This window comes from Phoenix dactylifera, chromosome 2 (assembly GCF_051530095.1).
Source record: "Phoenix dactylifera cultivar Ajwa chromosome 2, Ajwa_hap1_PhDact_Kaust_v1.1, whole genome shotgun sequence".
In the NCBI taxonomy this organism is placed as follows: domain Eukaryota; kingdom Viridiplantae; phylum Streptophyta; class Magnoliopsida; order Arecales; family Arecaceae; genus Phoenix; species Phoenix dactylifera.
In genome coordinates this window covers 44,352,528-44,371,028 of record NC_143191.1, presented here as the reverse complement: position 1 = coordinate 44,371,028, position 18,501 = coordinate 44,352,528, and the positions used below count along the sequence as shown (strand labels likewise).

Below are 18,501 nucleotides of genomic sequence, written 5' to 3'. Positions count from 1 at the left end.
TCAAATGTCCAATCCAAGATAACTGAATAATAATACTATATAAACTTTTCAAGATTAAGAAGTAAATCAAGAGATAAAGAAGGATAACTAGAGGCATTCTTGCTCTCTAGTTAAGCAAGAATAAGGAGTCAAGGACTAGAAGAAGAATATTTATTCTTCCAATAAATATTTGAGTTGTCAGTGCCTCCCCAACAACCCACATAGGAGCCATATTTTTTGAAAAAGAATCTACTTCTCCATTCAATTTTTGGGTCCTTCAAACCAGTTATTAGGCATGTATTTTCCAAGTTTACACAATAAGAAGTCCATGATCTTATAAACAAATCAAACCTTTGATCACAAAATAATATCTTTAAACACCATTAAAATTAAGATTACTAAATCTTTTAGCTAATATATGACTCCTAAATGGTAGCAAAGTCTCCTCATAAGAAAGTAAATATCTCAAAATTGGAAATTCATGTGACAATAAGAATCAACACTAACATATCCATAAGTTCAATAGTAGTGCATCTTGATGAAACAAAAGGTTGTAATTTTTTGAATATTGAAAGTTGTTCTCACTTCTGATCCAACTCTAAGTGCCCTCATCTTTAAATTTTGCTTTTTTTTTTGGCTAAATCAGTATTACCTTAAATATTGGACACCTTGAGTTTCAATTGACATGAAACCTACAGTTTGTTTTTTTTTTTTTTTTCGGTACAATAGTTTGGATCCTTTTCACTCCATGGTGCATTTCAAAACTTAAGAGCCTTGTTAGAGAAGTCATAACAATATCCATTATGTGTCGGACAAGAACATGGCAGTTATGAATATGCCAAGGAGCTAGGCAACTTAAGCCAGTACCTGTAACCTATACTTTGCAAGGACCTAATCGTTTTAAAACAGTTTCGTTCAGATTATACAAACCAGATATATTTTGATCAAGTGGCCTGATATGCCAGCTAGAGCAAGTTCCCTGGGTTCAACAGTGGAATCCAATAACCAACAAAAACCCTTTTCCTAGTTGCTTTCCTCAGTGCAACTTCATCAAGCGAGGAAGAGGGAAAGAAAGCCAGAGGCGAAGGGAGCAATAGAGGAGGAAACCAGTGGCAGCAGGATACAGCAATGGTGGCAGAGGAAGACAATTGTTCTCTTGCACCTCCTCAAGTGACACAACGGGCAAATACCCTCCACTTCCAATATCTTTTCTAGCAAGGTTCGTAATCTCAGCATCAAGTATGTATCGATACCTTATCGGTTCAGCACAATATGATATAGTACGCATCCTGTACTGAAATAGTCCTCTAGCCATTTTTCTCAAATTTTATCTTAGTATGCCTCGATACAGGTCGGTAAGCTTCGGTACAGGCTAATATGGACCTCGGTCCAAACGGGGGCTTTATACCGACTTGAAGTTGAATTTTGTATCGGTTTTCTCCCGGTACGGTATGGTGCACCCCGTACTGAGCGGTATAGCAGACCATGTTTTCTAGATTGATTGATGTCACTCACTCATGTGCTCGAAAAACTATTAATGATCATTACAACTGACAATTCTAGGATTTCTAATTAATTAAAATTTTTCATATTATACTCGTAAGCATAAAAATATTTTTATTGTGTTACCTCCAGCTCTATATATAGCCTTTTCTTTTTCAGGACTAATCATATCAAAGTCAAAATGTGTCTATACAATGTCTTCTATCTATATCCTATAGCCATGTCCATGCTTCTTTATAAATTGTGCACAAAATGAACTTTGAACTGTACAAGAACTTGGTTCAGTTGCACTTGGCACTGCAGATGAACTAACAGCAGAAAATATAATATATAAGCAAAATAAAACATGGTAGTTTATTTCAATACATACTTCAAGATGGATGTAAAACCCAGGGAAAGAGCTAGAAAATATCCATCCACATCTCCAGAACCTGAGAGGATGGAGCAACAAGTATCAAAGTGTCACTGTTAGTTTAATTCCCAAAGAGCATTAAAGATAATTAAATGGTTCAAGAAACTGTAAGGGAAAATACAATATTTATTATAAGAGGTTTTGGTGTAATATTAAAGGTTCTGCTGTAACCATAAAAGAGATCGCTAACTTGTAGAACAGGGTGTGATGGTATAAAGATTCATCATGGGGACTTTTTTGGCATTGATCTTAAGCTTTTAAGTCAGTTTGGAGTTCTTTATGCCTATATTTGATCAAATCAAAATCCATTAGGCCATTAGGTTATATACATTTGTACTGTAATTATATATATTGCATGCTTGTCTTTTATTCTTTATTGCATAAATGTGTATGCAAGTTATACTCACATTCACTGGCATTTATTGGATCATTGCTTTTCAGAATACAGGATAACTGTTTCCTGCATTGCTATTATTTTTAGCCATGCACACATCAGTGTCTGGGCAGACAACAGATCTATCGCCTATGCTGCCTTTGTGAGAAAAACCAATCTGGTTATGTATAGCATCAGTCCTAAATGATGCACCAGGATCTTAATATCTAGAAATATGGAAACAAGGGAAGCCATGCAGGAGTTTCTTCCTTTTTCTTTTGTGTGTGTGTGTGTAGAGGGGCCAGCACACACCCCCATCCCCATGTTCTACTTCTTTCTAGACAGACTATCTAGCACACCACCACCATCAATGCTATCATACAAGTTCTCTATGTCCTATTCCTCTTCTGCCCCCTCACAATCCACTTTAGACCCATAGCAAGCTCACATTACTTCCAATTTCAAATAATGATCTTTAACTCTTCATGCTTCCACAACATATGCTACTAAAACAACCAATTTTTTGTTGTTATCATTCCACTCCATCCTCTCCTAGACTTCTGTTATTGAACTTGTAGAGTTGCAAGATTGTCTCCACTATTCTTTGTTGTCGTGTATTCCATTATTACTTCATTCTTTATGCTCTTTCCCTTAACCACTAACTATCTAGATTCTAGGGTACAAATTGTTCATTACTTCCCAAATCCCACAGCAAATAGGTGTTCCATTTTTTGTCCAGCAAAATCTTAATTTGAGACTATCCCGAACCTGCAAGCAAATGTCACATATCTAAAAGGTGTAAATATGTATCTTATAGATGTATATCTCATTTTTTTCATAGATCAATTTGTCATATATCTTATACATGAATCTCATACATGTATGCGGGCAACTTTGCCTGGTTCAAGCGTACCGAGCCGTATCGGCAGCGAACCGAGACGGTTCCAGCAAAATCAAATCAAGAAACCGACGGAGGGGGACAGGGAGAAGGAAAAAAAGAAAAAGAGAGAGGGGGGGGAGGGAGGGAGAGGAAGAGCGAGGAAGAGAGGAGGGTGGTGAACGGCCTGCGGAGGGCCACGGAGGACTGGGGAGGAGCAGAGGAGGGGATCTGCTCTCCGATTTTCCTGTTTCGTTCGAAACAAGGATCCCGGAGGAGGGCCCTTTTTAATTTCAAAAAATTTAAGAAAAGTCAGCAACCCCCTTGCCAACTTCACTTAATTTTTTTTGAAATAAAAAGGATCTCCCCTTTGAGACCCCTGTTTCGTTAGAAATAAGGAAATAGGAGCGCGAAGCCCCTCCTTCACCCCTTTACAATCCTCCCCAGCCCTCCGTGACCCTCCACCAGCCGTCCACCACCCTATGTCTCTCTCCCCGCCCTTCCTCCTCTCCCTCCCTTCCCCTCTCTCTCTTTAACTCTCTCCCATTCTCCCTCACCCTCTCTGTCGTGTCAGGCCGCCCCTATCACCCTCCCTTCCTCTCCCTCCCTCCCCCTCTCTTTTCTTTTCTCCCATTCTCCCTCTCTCCCACCTTCTCTACTATGTCGATACAGGCCCAGCATGGAACGGCATGGGGGCGTTACCGAACTATGCAGCCGAGCAACCTGTATAGGCCCCAATATCTGCACAACAATCCTTGGTCATACATCTTATACATGTATATCTCATTTTTTAATAGATCAATTTGTCTCTCATATGTTAATAAACAATTTATCCAAAGTGCATACATTATCTTGGTCCTACTGATAGATCTTTGATTTCAACTATTCATTTCTGCGATGCTAAAGCAGCACATTTCGTAAATTAGCAAAAGCAAAACTAAAATTACTTCACATAACCAAATGTCTTAGAAAAGATTTTGACAATATTATACCTAATATAACACCACTAAGATGGGAAGCTATCAAGCAATAAGGAAATATGGCACTAAAAAATTCCATTAATTAGATGAACATAGGTCATAAAAAACACGTAGGTTGAGAAATGCATAAGTTTGATGTGAATCAACACCTTGTTGAAGAAACTTGATCAGCTTATTAAGGAGCAGTGGCGAAATAAAGCCAACACAATCATTTATTGCCTGCAAGGATTTAAAAGATCCACCACTTAGTATGTAACTCAAGGAATCAGATTATCAGAGAATTCAATATTCAATGTTTAGTAAGGGCATCAGTGAAGGAAGTTGGAACTTGGAAACCTATTGAAAACAAGTTTACAGAGAATTTTCCTCTATTTATCTTTTCAAAATGTTGAGAACATCATAATAATAACCATAACAATCCAGCCATATCCCAACAATTTGGTGTCAGTTTGTTGAGGGAATCAACATTTCATTATTAGTTTGTATAAATTATGGGCAGTTGTGACCAAGCAATCTACAATTAAAATCTTTATGATTTATGACAAACTTTGATTGTTACACATGTATTTAATTATAATTATCTAGTCAAAGTTAACTTGGTTGACAAATCTTAATAGGATTGGTACCCCATGATAATAAAGTGTTCTATTCAATTGATGAAACATAAATATACTCTAGATAGTTAATTATTCTTATGTCATGATTTTTATGGTTGCAAGTAACAGGTTGCATGAAGAGCTGATCGTATATAATAAAATGTTCGAATCAAAGTTAAGCATGATATTGTCTGAGTGCGCATGTCTAGAATGGAGGTTATTAGGCCTAGTGGTGCATACTATGATTGAGTTGCTTGTGCTCCATTATATTGATAACAAATTAACACAAGATCACTTTGGATTTCAAGGGGGTTCATGAGCTTAAGGAAAAGATTCAATTCAAAGAAGACAATAAATTTACACGATACATGAAGAGCAGAAATGTGCCAAATTGTGTTTAAGTTGGTGAAAGCATCACCAAAACTTGAAAATATTTACTCAAACACAGTGAAGTGAGTGCCTCGTGCCAATACTCAATTAGTAAGATGTCTTGCATTTCATAGACAAATAAAAGCATTGATATTTTTTCCAGTCAGGAATTTTAATTAAACATAATAAAAAATGATACTTTTAATAAATAAAGTTCCAGGCAACTATAAGCTGGACTCGGACCTCTTTCTCAGAAATTATCATTAGTTCAACTTCTGACAGAGACACAAGGGCCATGGCATTAGTGGAACAGGGAAAACCACCACCACCCTCCCCCCCCCCACCCACCCAACCAACACAAAAGAATAGAAAAGTATAAATTTGTGCAAACTTAGAAACTTATGCTTCAAGTTCAAAGTTCAAAGCAATCTCAACTACCAAAACACCAAGTGAAATTACATGAAAATAGCCCCCACCACTGATTTTGTACCATCTTTTGCCTCATCTCAGTCTCCCTCATTCAAGATAATATGACAAATATGAAGGGAACAATTAAAAATGAGAAAGAGAAGGATATGCAATTTCTTAAGGTCCATATATGATCCATCCTCTTCTATTTTCCCTCCTCTCTGATATTTGCAGGAGACATTAATGACCTGCCATAGCATGGAAAGCTTTTTTTTCAGAATATTGAAGTTAAAAAATATCAAGGGCATTCATGGCATTCATGAGGAATAGGATGTTGGGGTTAAATAATCTTCTTCTTGGCCTCATAATTATAGTTATGCCAATTAATGGGTTAGAAAAGTTTACGCAAGAATCTTTAAGTATCATCTGAGTTCTGGAGTTTTAGATTTGTAAAAAATGAGAGGAATATAACTAGCATTATCAAAATTTTCTATATTCTTTAATAAAATATTAAATTGATTGTGAGTCTGAGATTTCAAGCAAAAGTCAGTGCTGACTAAAAAGCTATAAAATCAATAATCGTGGACTCACATTGCTTTAGCTAATATGTTTCAAAGGCTTCATCACCTTGCAAAGCAACATTATTTTGCCTTAATAACAGCCATCTATTAAAGGCTTTCTATCTTTATGCACATTACTATAGCTGTCCATTCTCCTTTCAACAATCCTTCTGCTAATAGGAGCAACTGCATGTCTATGCTTGTGCCTAATGCCAGTACACTTGGTTAATGTCTGGATGAAGAAAACTCCAACTCTGGAAAACATTACGCAGATGCAAATTTCTAAGATTTAGTTGAATTGAACAGAAGTAAAGTTGATTGCTGCATTAAGAGGAATATATTTAACCATGATGCTTCATTGGCAATCAAGAGATGCATTAAAATCAAAGACCAAAGAAGCATATTAGCTAGTTTTAAAAATATATAAAAAAACTTTGACTGGAACAGGGTTTGTTGTCTCAATATCAGACCTCGTACCGGCGCCATAGAGTAGCATTGCGTTGGTACCAAGGTATGCTGAACCGGCCCGTACTGGCCGGTTCAGCACGTACCATATCAGTCCGAGCCCTGACAGGTATGGCGGAGCCATGGAAACCGGTACAGGGCCCGTAGATGCCGAACCCAGCCAGAGCCGGGGGAAGAAGAAGAGAAGAAGAGAGCGAGCGGGGGGGGGGAGGGAGAAGAAGAGGCCTCCGCCGCCCGCGGAGGACCGTGGGGGGCCGGCGGAGGCCGAAGGGGGGCGGCGGACCCACGGGGGGCTGGGGGAGCCTACGGGGGCGGGGCAAAGGCCGAGGCCGCGGCCGTGGTTTTTTAATTTGGGAATTTTTAAGTGAAGTCGGCAAATTGTTTGCCGACTTCACTTAAAAATCCCAAAATTAAAAAATTTGAAAATTTTTAAGTGAAGTCAGCAAGCGATTTGCCGACTTCACTTAAAAATTCTAAATTTTTTTTCGCGGCGGCGTCCCCTGTTTCGAAAGAAACAGGGAACGCGGCCACAGCCTCGGCCTCCACCGCACCCCCGCGGGCTCTACCGCCCCCCCCCCCCCCCCCTCAGCCTCCGCCACTCCCTCGAGGCCCTCCGCGAGCGGCGGAGGCCTCTCCTCCCTCCCTCCCCTGCTCGCTCTCTCCTTCTCTTCTTCCTCCCCGGCTCCGATTAGGCGCACCCGCTTCCGCGGGAAAGAGCTGGCCGGTTCGGTACCGATTTAAACCAGTCCGAGCCGGAACCGTACCGGTCCGATAGGCGACCAGTACGCCTATCGGTACCGGTACAACGTTCCTTGGTTGGTACGGTACAGTATGTTGTCTTTTTGACATACCAAGTGTCGATACGCCTTCCGTACCAAGTACCGGTACCAAACTAGTATGGTATGGTACGCTTTGTACTGTCTGATTCAGGCCAGTACAGCAAACCATGGACTGAAATTTACATAATATAGAAAGAGATAAATAAGGATGTTTCAGTACGCCTTCCGTATCAGATACCGGTACTCCTGCCGTACCAAATACCGGTACCAAACCAGTACAGTATGGTACGCCCGGTTCGGGCCAGTACGGCAAACCGTAGAGTGGAATTTACATAATATAGAAAGAGATAAATGAGGATGTTTTCTGAAGATTTATTCATGAAAGGGTGCATGAAATCTAGATGAAGTTCTAAAATGTTATCAAGATGGAAGTCACAAGGAATCAGCTACAATAAGCTTCTAGGTATTGAGTAAGATATGCGTAAATAGCAGATTTAAGGATGCTGAGGAAGATTTGTACTAAACCAACAAAGCTGATCATGAAGAAGTACATAGAAAGCTTGAAAACAGAGTAGCCATAATAGAAAATAAAATGACAAATAATTGTTCGATATGATTATGTCATTTTTGACAAAAGTTCTATGAGGTACTTATAATGAGGGTAGCTCTGATCCAGGTAGAGAGTTCTTAGAAGAAGAACAACTTAATAAGTCTTGGTAAGAGCCTGGATTAAGTGCATCAGAATATTCAATGGTTTGGGATGCTATATGCTAACAAATGACAGCATAAGATCCATAAAGACAGCCACAAATTAAGTGAATACACTGTTCACAAGCTATGTACGATAAATCCAAAGAGTCCAGCAATATCAGATATTCTAGACTAAAATAATACAGGAGAAATATTATGCCAACAATTATCCACTCGATGAAAGGCAAGAGGCCACATATCAAATACAAGCATCTGTACTCATAGATGTTGAAAAAGAAAAGTTATCATCAAAAGTACAAAAATTCTATAAAAGTTATCATATCCTGATGATATGGGAAGTGATAATAAGAGGAAGAAGTACCTTCAATAGACCTAACCGCAAATATGGCCACCCATATGCATAACACATAGCTCTGAACAGAGATGGGTTAGAGTTATGCTTATTCTGTTCAGCTACCCAGCCCCTCATTAATGTATGATGACATGAAGAAGGCATAAGATCACAAGGCAATTCAACTAGATCTTTAAAGTCAAGTTGTTTTGTCACACCAAGATCCATCATCAAATTGACAAACTTGAATGTCACAAGGTCAAAGCAGCTACTGAATTTCCAATCCTACATGAGAGAATATAAAACAATTCACCAAATCAAGATTACCTTATGAGCACAAAAGACACTAAACAGCATACATGCATACATAGATGTATACAAGTTCCAAGTTGCTATTTAAAAATTGTATGTCATGTCCATATCCGATACAATATCAAAAATGATACTTGTTAAATAGAGTGCATTTATAATAGTTATTTTAATATCCTATTATACAAGAATTTTTTTAAAAAAAGGCTTCACATAATTCTTGGATATACTTAGGATACTTCCTAGATGCCTCCATAAATGAATGGAATTTTTTTTTAAGTGAATGTTGACCTTTACATGATCGATGGTCAATTTTAGACTTTGTAATGTTGATGCGACTGTAATTGAATCTGAATGGTGACAACATGTGAAGTTTTTGGATGTCAGTGTTATTGGATGAAGTATGGACTAGGTTATTGTGACAACTCATTATGATTTATTGTGGATGTCAGTGTTTATGTATTTTATTGTCATATCTTTGCCCTATAACATCCCATTTTAACTTGATTTGACATATTAGCAATGTGTATTGTGTTTTGCCTGCATGTTTGTGTCTATGATTCATAAACCATCATAGATTTGAGATTTGTTGATGCTGTCATTGGAGGTTCTTTACAAGCTTAAGAACCATACAGACGGTGATAACAATGACAAATCTGGGCCAATTCTCTTCATGCATCTTTTAAATACAAAACTCAGAAAGTGGTTAAATAGCTCTACTAATATATGCATAATTCAATGATCATTACGTTTTTTGGCAACAAAATGCATGTTTGAACAAAATAAACTTGCAAGATTAGTTTCAAACAATATTTCAAAGTTCAAAACATAAGATTTGTCACTAAAAAGTAATAAAAAAATTACCTGCCAAGTTGAAGGAAAAACTTTATAGAACAAAAGCCATACAACTAGCTATGCTTTATGGTACAAAATATTGGATAGTTGTAAAACAACATGTGCATAGGACAAGTGTGGCTGAAATGAGAATGTTGAGATGGATTTGTGGTGATACAAGAAAAGATAAGATGAGAAACGAAGTCATTTGCTAAGAGGTAGAGCTAGCACCAATTAAGGATAAATTGAGAGAAGGACGACTTAGATAGTTTGGACACATATAATTTAGGCTAATGGCTGCACCGGTATAAAGGAGTTATTTATACTGTAGAAGAAGAGAGGGGTAGAGGTAGACCGAAAATGACATAGGATGAAGTCGTAAGGAAGGACTTAATATCGCTACATCTTTTAGAAAATGTAGCTCTAAACATAGAAGAATGGAGGAGGAGAATTCATGATTTCATGTAGTCGACCCCCCCTAGTTTGGGATTAAGGCTTAGTTAAGTTAAGTTGAGTTGTAGAAGAAGTGTTTTTCTAGCATATCTTAGCACGTCCTTTGCATCTCTTAGTGCTACAATGCCATACTATAGCCACCCCTGGCTTAGCATGAGCACCAGATACTAAAAAACCTTTATTTATCTTCTAATAGGTGAGGGAACTGGTCCCGTATGCACATCAAGTGAAGACCATGGTCACAAGAACGGTGAAATTCCACAAAACATATTACAGTAAAGAACTCACGTACCTGCATATACACGTTAAATAATTACAGCAGATATCTCGAAGGATTTTAAAGCATATGAGTATAAATGCAGAAGAAAGAGGAGAGTTGTTCTGAATTCTGATGATTTATATCATTCAAATATTTATCATATGATAATCATGATTTAGGACACGATTATCCAATGGATCTATTCAGGTTTCTAAAAACAAGGAATGGAGACTTCAGCATGTATTATATATGCTAGAAAACTGGAAATTCAAATAAGGAAGGGTAATAGTATAATCAATCAGTAATAGAGCACTAACATCATTAACTGAGGGCTCTGACCTTTACCATACAGAATACGGGATCAAATTAAGACAAAATTATGATCAACTTAAGATATAAATAAAGTATTATCTCAAACAAGCATTATTTGAAATCTATGCTCCACAAAACAATTTCTTCATTTACCTATTAGAAAACATAAAGAACTTACTGCATCTATAATGTGATTTTTGTTTGCCACTGAATCACGTGGGAGAAGAGGATCTTCGATAGAATCAAATTCTCTGAGAGTGCACAGAAGTTTGACATAGCTTAGGGGAGTCACCATGAAACTCATAGAAAAATGTATTAAACCATATATAAACACAATAAGTTTGAGAGCATAGATGTGAATGAAATGCGAAGAGTATTTGGAGCCCTTATCAGCCACCGAAAGATGAAAATATTTCATCAATCCACTAGTTGGTAGACTGCAGCCACGCCTCTGAGAAGATTCTAATTAAGCATTTCTATACAAATGAAAATGATCAGGCTGGTTTTCGGGTTGAAAATGTCAAAATGTCAAGTTCACAAATGGTTAAGCATGAGTCATCATGCAATAAACATAGAGATCAAACTTCTTGAGGTTCTAATGCAAGGATTTGTGAAAATTCGGTTGTTTGAGAGTAATACCTTCTCCCTTCTGTACTCATTTCAGATGCAAAACATGACTTTAGGTTCTTCCAGGTTGCTTTACATCTGACAAGCTTCAAGACTACCTAGATCAAGGAACAAGATTGCACTTTCTTTTTGATGATCACTATGTGAATTCCTTTTGTGTAAAAGAAAGGATGATACACACAAAGGAGAGAGGGTGAAAGTGAGAGAGAGGGAGAGAGATAGAAAGAGAGGAGATGGATTCAAATTGGATCCATGCTGTATCCACATCCAAACACAATAAGAAAAATCATGTTCGGATGCACGTTCAAATCTATCAAAATAAGTAGGCTCCAAATTCACATTCAAACTCAATCAACAATTAGATCCGAGTTCTGATTTGAGTTTTTTAGGTCAATTTAGTGCATGATTTTAGTGGCACGACTAGCCAAGAGGGTTAACAATTTTTAAAACTAAAATGCAAGTTTCGTTGTGCCAGTTCTAGGTCCCAAACTGGTTGTTCGGCAACACCATTCAGTACGCCCCCATGTCATTCCTGTCGGACCCATACTAAACAGCAGAGAGGGCAGGTAAGGCTGAGGATGGGTCGGGTTGACCCGTGAACTAACTCGACCCGACCCGTTTTGGAGGACCCGTGGGGCCGGGAAGGGTTCTAAAATTGGACTCGTTCTATTTTCTGGGTCAGGTCTGGGTTTACTGAATCTAGACCCGACCCATTTGAATTTTTGGTAATTATTTGGGCTCGTGGGCCATAGGGGTGCAAACCAAACAACTGAAGTTATTTGGGCCCGACATCTTCTCCGGCAACGGGAGGCCCTCGAAGGAGCTCAACAGAGGGAAAGAACCCATCCGCCAGCAGGAGAATCCGAGCAGGATTAAATCTTGGGACGAGATTTCAAAGGAGACCATCTGGCAGTGCGGAATGAATTGGATTCAGCTAAGGGCATCTCACGATTTGGGGTCTGGGATTCAGAGCCAAAGGAGGGAGGAATATTGGGACAAGTTGCAGGGAAGTGGAGGATGGGAGATGGGTTTGAATCAAGAAAAGCAACAACGAGAGAGAGCAGAAGAGATTCTTTAATATCTACCAGCATGGCTAAAATAACACAAGAAGACAAGACAAGATTCGTAAGAAATTTAAAAGAGGATCCAATTTTCACCGACTTGAGTAGATGAAGTATGTGTCATCGATTGTCCACCACCCACCGTGTCGTCGGTCTCAGCACTCGCTGCAAGCAAGCCAAGGTGAGAGAGGTCGTCGAGGTCATGAACCTACGCACCTCGCCATTCCCCAACCTTCTCTCCGAGCACTTGAGGAAATCCAAGTGCTTTTGGCGCTTGCTGCATGTTTGACAAAATAGCTAAACGAAGAAGGTATATACGATTTTAGTTCTGATGGACATGGAGGTGTTTGAGCTCATGAGAGAATGCAGGTTGTTATCCAATACCCAGAGAGAGTCGAAGCTGTCAAAGGATCCATGTACAAAGACTAGAGAATCGGCCCATGAGGTCATGTGGGCCTTTTGAAATTAATGATGGACCGTTGCCATGAGCGAAAAAGCACGCGATGTCTATGTGGATCATATTGGTTTTAGGACTTAACGAGTTATTTTTTTTAATTGATGAGCCGGACCTGAACAAACAGACCCGACACAAATCCGAACCGGGCCCAAATTTTTTGGGTTGGATAGACCCAACTCGAATGACCCATTAGGTCAAAAATTGTGGCTGTGGACCCGACTCGATATTCTATTAGGTTGGGTCTGGATCCAAAATTAGGATCCAAACAAAAAACAGGGTTGGGTCGGGGCTACTCAAGACCCGGTCCGACACGACCCATTTGCACCCCTAAGGACAGGAGAGAGAAAATGGGAGAGAGGAAAAGAGAGAGGGGAGGAGGGAGGAAAAGAGACGAAGATCGGCGAAGCGCAGCCCAACACGGCAGAGAGAGCGAGGGAGAGGGTGAACAGGAGCGAGAAAAAGAGAGAGGGAGGAGGGAGAGGAAGAGGAAGAGAGAGGAAGGGTGGTGGACATCTGGCGGAGGCTGGGAAGCCACTCGGAGGGGCGGAGAATGGGGTCCGCCTTCCTTATTTCGTTCGAAACAGGGGTCCCAAAAAGGGGTTCTTTTTAATTTGAAAAATTTTAAGTAAAGTCGGCAGACCCCGACTTAAAATTTTACACATTAAAAAGAAGGCCCCCTCCAGAACCCCTGCTTCGAATGAATCAAGAAAACCAGAGGCAGACCCAATCCTCCACCCCTCCGCGCAGCTCTCCAGGCATCCATAGCCCTCCGCCGAATGTCCACCACCCTCCTCTCTCTTCCTCTCCCTCCCTCTCCCTCCCTCCACTCTCTCTCTCTTCTCCTCTCTTTCCTTTTCTCTCTTCTTCTCCTCGTCAGTTTCTCAATTTTATTGTCGAAACCATCCTAGTCCGCCACCAGTACCGCCCTATTCGCCGCCGGTACGGCTCGATGTATCTCGAATCGGGCGGTTTGGAATGACTCTTCCTCCCTTGCTAAAAGGACTCTTATCACAATAGTTTGTGGCAGATTGTAATACAAAAGGAGCATGATATAAGATGTAAATGGCTGGTTTTGAAAAAATCTAATCACTTTGAAATAGATTTAAATTCTATTATATTTAGTTTGATTGAAACATGATCCAAATCTAAATTTTGGTTAGGATTTTGGAATTAAAATAGCAACATGTAAGAGTTAAGAAGAGCATGCATTAGAAAAAGATGTAAATTCAAATATGAAGAAAAGGAATATAACACAAATTATGTAGCCAATTATCTTTATATTCCTATATATACATATACCATATATATAGTTCATTTCCAGAATTCAAGCTATTGGTTTTAGGTCTCAAACATAGTTAAATCCGAGTTCTACCCAAAAAGAAATCAGATCCTATATAAAATCTGAATTTGAACCGATAAGGTTATCGAAAACTTGGATCCATGCCGACTATTATAAAATAATCGGGTCATGTTATCAAGTTTTTGGGTATCATTTACTTTCTTATTTGTGATGAGAAGATAATTTATAAAATGAAAGTTTTTCTCCAAAATTCCAAGATCTGACGTCGGTGCAACCTCAAAGCAGTAAGATTCAGATCGGATCCTTGCAAATCTCTGCATGCTGCAAAATATTTATATGTATATTGAGAAATTGATATTGACTTGTATCAGTTAGTTTGTTTGTCGTACTTTCATCCCTTGTTCATTTTCAACAATTTATGCTAAAATAAAATATTACTGCTTTTCTCTACCAGATATGCTGTTCTCTGTAGTCCTCATTATAGAATTTTACAATTCTATTGAACTCATCCTACAGATTCTGATATATTGACATAATACTAAGCTGAAATTGGAGTCCTTGAAATAAAGAAATAAAGTGATTCACATATATATTTAATATTAATATATAAAACAGACATGCAGTAGAACTCTTGAAAGAATAGAGTTCAAATTTACTGTGAGAAGTGAAGTATTTCAGGTCCAAGCATTGGTGATAGTAACAAAGAAAATGAAGTTGTCAATGAACAAAGGAGGGTGCGCCCTAGTTTACATCCAAATATGTATATTCATCACTAAATCAGAATCAAAGAAAAAAAAATTACTGGTGCTCTTTCTTTTTCTAAGAATATAAATTATATTTTACTGTAGCTTGCCAATTGTCACACACCACAACACTCAGCAGACAACATCAAGCTCTGAAGAGTTGTTCTGGTCAATTTATGAGACAAGAATCACTTAGTCAAAAGCATTGCTTTGCATGAGTAAGTTCAAGATTTCCCGGGAAATATTGCATTATTTATAGCCGTTGTTTGTTGTACAATTGCTTTTACAGAAGATATTTCAGCATCCACTTAAACCATAGAGGCATTGAATTTAATAAAATAAATTGTCAGAACTTGCAACTAAATTTCCATATTCAATGAACTTCACATTTTTTTATATAAACTATATGATGCAGCATCCCATCTGGGCAATAGCATCTTCCATAAAGCAGGAAACTATAATGCAGAAATTTGATGCCATCTGGTGATCAAACCAGCAGCACAACATAAGACATAAAGGAATGCAGGAAACAAATAGATAAACAGGCAGTACCTTTCTTCATTAGATGCATGCATTGCTTTTACCACAATGACAAAGAGACCAAACATGAATTCAGCAAAAATAGAAGAACTCTCTTTCAAACATGTTATAACCTGTCACATGAAATTCTGAATAAGTAATATAGCAAGAAATTAGTTAAAGGAACCAATACCTTCTCCCTAAGAAGATTATTCTAGAAAAGTTACACTAGGTCTAATAAAACTATATACAGATTCATGGTTTTCTTTTACTACCTACATGTTTCCTAAAAAAGATCACAGATCTGATTTCATATATGCTGGTAAAACACTAGCAACAACGTGGACAAAAAATAGGTATATGCCCAGATTAACATTCAATATAACAAATGAATGAATATTTAATATAACAAAGGACAAAAATAAACTTATTTTGAGGTTGTGTATTACGGTACACCGAATATATTAGTGTTCAACACAACTGTAGATAGCATAAGTAACTTAAAGCCAACCAATATTGGTCTTGATGGGATCCTCAAGCAACAAATCACATTCATTTTAATTATTCAAAGAACATCGGAAGACCCAATAAATAAGGGAAGATGCAAGAATGAAATTCTTGAGCAAGTGCAACACCCTAAATATAGCATCTTGGAGGAAAAGAAATGTAAAACACAGACAAAAGTCAGATAATTCTATTTTGAAGATTAAGAATCAGCATAGTAATCATGTTATAGCAACATTATTTCATAATGGATGAGTCGACAATAAGAATGAAAAAGATCACAATTGCTACCTCAGCAAGTGCATGGCCCTCACTAAATTCTTGATATATAATATAGGTTATGAGTCATACGAGACTTGATAGCCTTCTCGAAAAGAAAGGAGCTTTACGTTAGATGTTTGTCAGTTCCGAATGGCAGAAAAGTAGATATGCCCAGGTTGACACTAAAGGGAGCAAAATGAAAGACTTGGTGACGAGGCAGACATTCTGGCAACGAGCCACTACGATAGTCAAGGCTATCAAACCATTATATGAAGTGATGCGGGCCGTAGATAGCGAGAGGTACCCTCAGATAGGCTTCCTGTATCACATGATGGAGAGGGCAAAGGCTCAGATCATAGAGGCAGATCCAGCCCATGCCCAGGAGTACATCAACATCATTGAGCGGCGGTGGAGAGCCCAAATAGGTAGAAAATTGAATCTAGCAGGTAAGCACGAACATTAATAATTATACTGATGGTTGTACTTGTATAATTTTACTAAAACGATCTCGTCTACGTGCAGCATACTATCTGAACCCCCGATTCCAGTACAACGAACATAAAATTGGTATGGATGACAAACTTCTAGCGGCTCTGCGATATCATTTATAAGATGGAGCCTGATCCAGAAGTCGCAGCCCTATGTCTAGAAGAGATAACTTAACTTTAGTAGTATGTGTAAATTTACTGGCATCTTCTATTATTAACATAATATAACACGCTTCTTGTTCACAGACCAAATTATTTAGAGAAGATAGCAACAGCTTTCGACAGTGAGCAGCTGTCGTGAGTAAGACAACTATGAATTCAGGTATGTTACGCATCAGGAGGACATTCAACTGGCGTTAGAGGGTTACTAATATGGTACTAATATCTATTTTTTGCAACATAATGGTGAATTTATTTTGGGTGTCTGCAAAAAATCTTAAGTGAATTGCTATCTGGATTCCTTTTCAGACAGTCTTTTTGAGTGGTTGTGAGTGCAACTGGTCCACCTTCGCCCTCATACACAGTAAGTAGAGGAACCGCTTGACACAGAAGCGCCTCAACGACCTTGTATATATGTACTACAATCTGCAATTGAGGCTAAAGTGCATTCAGGAGAAAGCAGAGCTCAAGTAAGCAGATCCAATATATAAGGCTTTCGACGATGATGACGATGATCTTATGGTCGGCTGCCCTGTGGGCCAGTAGCAAGAGCCGGAGCTTGACGAGCTAGAATCGCCTCCACGACCGATCGGCTTCATAGCTAGTGAGGCTAGCGTCAATCCAGAGCAATGGATTGGGCGCAATATTCCACGCACTCCAACAATTGATCAACCGCAGCCAGAGGGGAGCCAGTCACCAAATGACTGGTATGAGACACCCTTTCAAAGACATGATCGAGAGATGCTCATACGAGGACACTATCGTATCCAGTCTTCTCGGTCAAGAGGGCGACATATCAGGCAGAGAGAGACACGAAGGGTAAGAAGGTAGCTGTCCAGCAAACCAAAAAAAAACAAAGGGTCCTAATAAATAGTGTCGACGAGGAGACCTGGAGTAGTGGCGATAAAGGATCTGGTGGTGATGGATCTGCTAACCATGGAGAGAGTAAAGGACAATATGGTACTGCTTATGAGACACAAGCAGAGGCTAGTCTTCGATACACCGGTGAGTCCCAGTTTACACATGCTACATAAAATAGGAACCACGGTAGGCCATCTGATAGAGCCCGTAAGGATACCATTGCATATAGAAGACGGACTCCTCGAGGTCGTTTAGGAGGACAGGATGCAGCTGCAAATGACCTCGCATTTGGAGTAGGATCCATAGATATATCAAGTTCCGAGTCGTATACTGGATCCTATTATTCGCAGCCTCAGGCAGCCTATGGACAGGGTGCATCGAAGTCATCTTCCGATGGCTACTATCCTATACAACCCGAAGAGTCTCACAGGTCGGATTTTGCTGTCGGCATATTTGGATGGGCTCCTCCATAGCCATATTATCAGCAAGAGGACACCTCTCAGAGGTAGAGCTTCAGCGAGATATCTGAGAGTTCTTATAACCCGGCGCGCATTCCTCAGGGATTAAGCCTACAAGACTACAACACTGCTTGGTTAGAGAGGTGGGTTGATCTGCCTTCTTATTATGCTGATGATCTGGATATCTACGATAAGCATCATCATTCGACCCAATTTTAGATATCCAAGAGTGCTTTACAAGTATGTAATTGATTGTATCTTGATTTGAACATCTTTTACATTGTTCATTTTATGATTGTATTATTTTTAAAACAAAAGGATGCTCATCTAACTTAAACCAGGATCATAGAAACATCAAAAAATATGAAAAAAATATGAAGAAGACAACAAAAAAATATCAAATTAGACTTAAATTCATATAAAAAGTTGGAAAAGAGAGAGAATTCCAAGAAAAAAGCCTACAGAATGCCGAACCAGTGGTACTGATTCAGTACCGGTACGCCCTACCTTGGTTATGACTAACTTTTATACAAGAATCCACAATATACTGCAT

The 18,501-nt window shown here is 38.8% G+C and overlaps 1 protein-coding gene across 3 annotated transcripts in view; it reads right to left on the bottom strand.

The window, feature by feature from the left end:
- ABCC13 (multidrug resistance-associated protein 11) overlaps positions 1-18,501 on the bottom strand; it is a 45,579-nt gene that overhangs the window by 25,297 nt on the left and 1,781 nt on the right. For 2 of the 3 annotated variants that reach the window (XM_008805482.5, XM_008805483.5), the window contains exons 6-10: positions 15,251-15,351; positions 10,689-10,761; positions 8,374-8,628; positions 4,274-4,343; positions 1,853-1,913 (exon numbers count right to left, since the gene is read on the bottom strand). In XM_008805482.5, coding sequence (XP_008803704.4) covers positions 1,853-1,913; positions 4,274-4,343; positions 8,374-8,628; positions 10,689-10,761; positions 15,251-15,351 — 560 coding nt within the window. The remainder of the gene's footprint in view (positions 1-1,852; positions 1,914-4,273; positions 4,344-8,373; positions 8,629-10,688; positions 10,762-15,250; positions 15,352-18,501) is intronic. The other variant, XM_088716561.2, reaches the window with a different exon arrangement.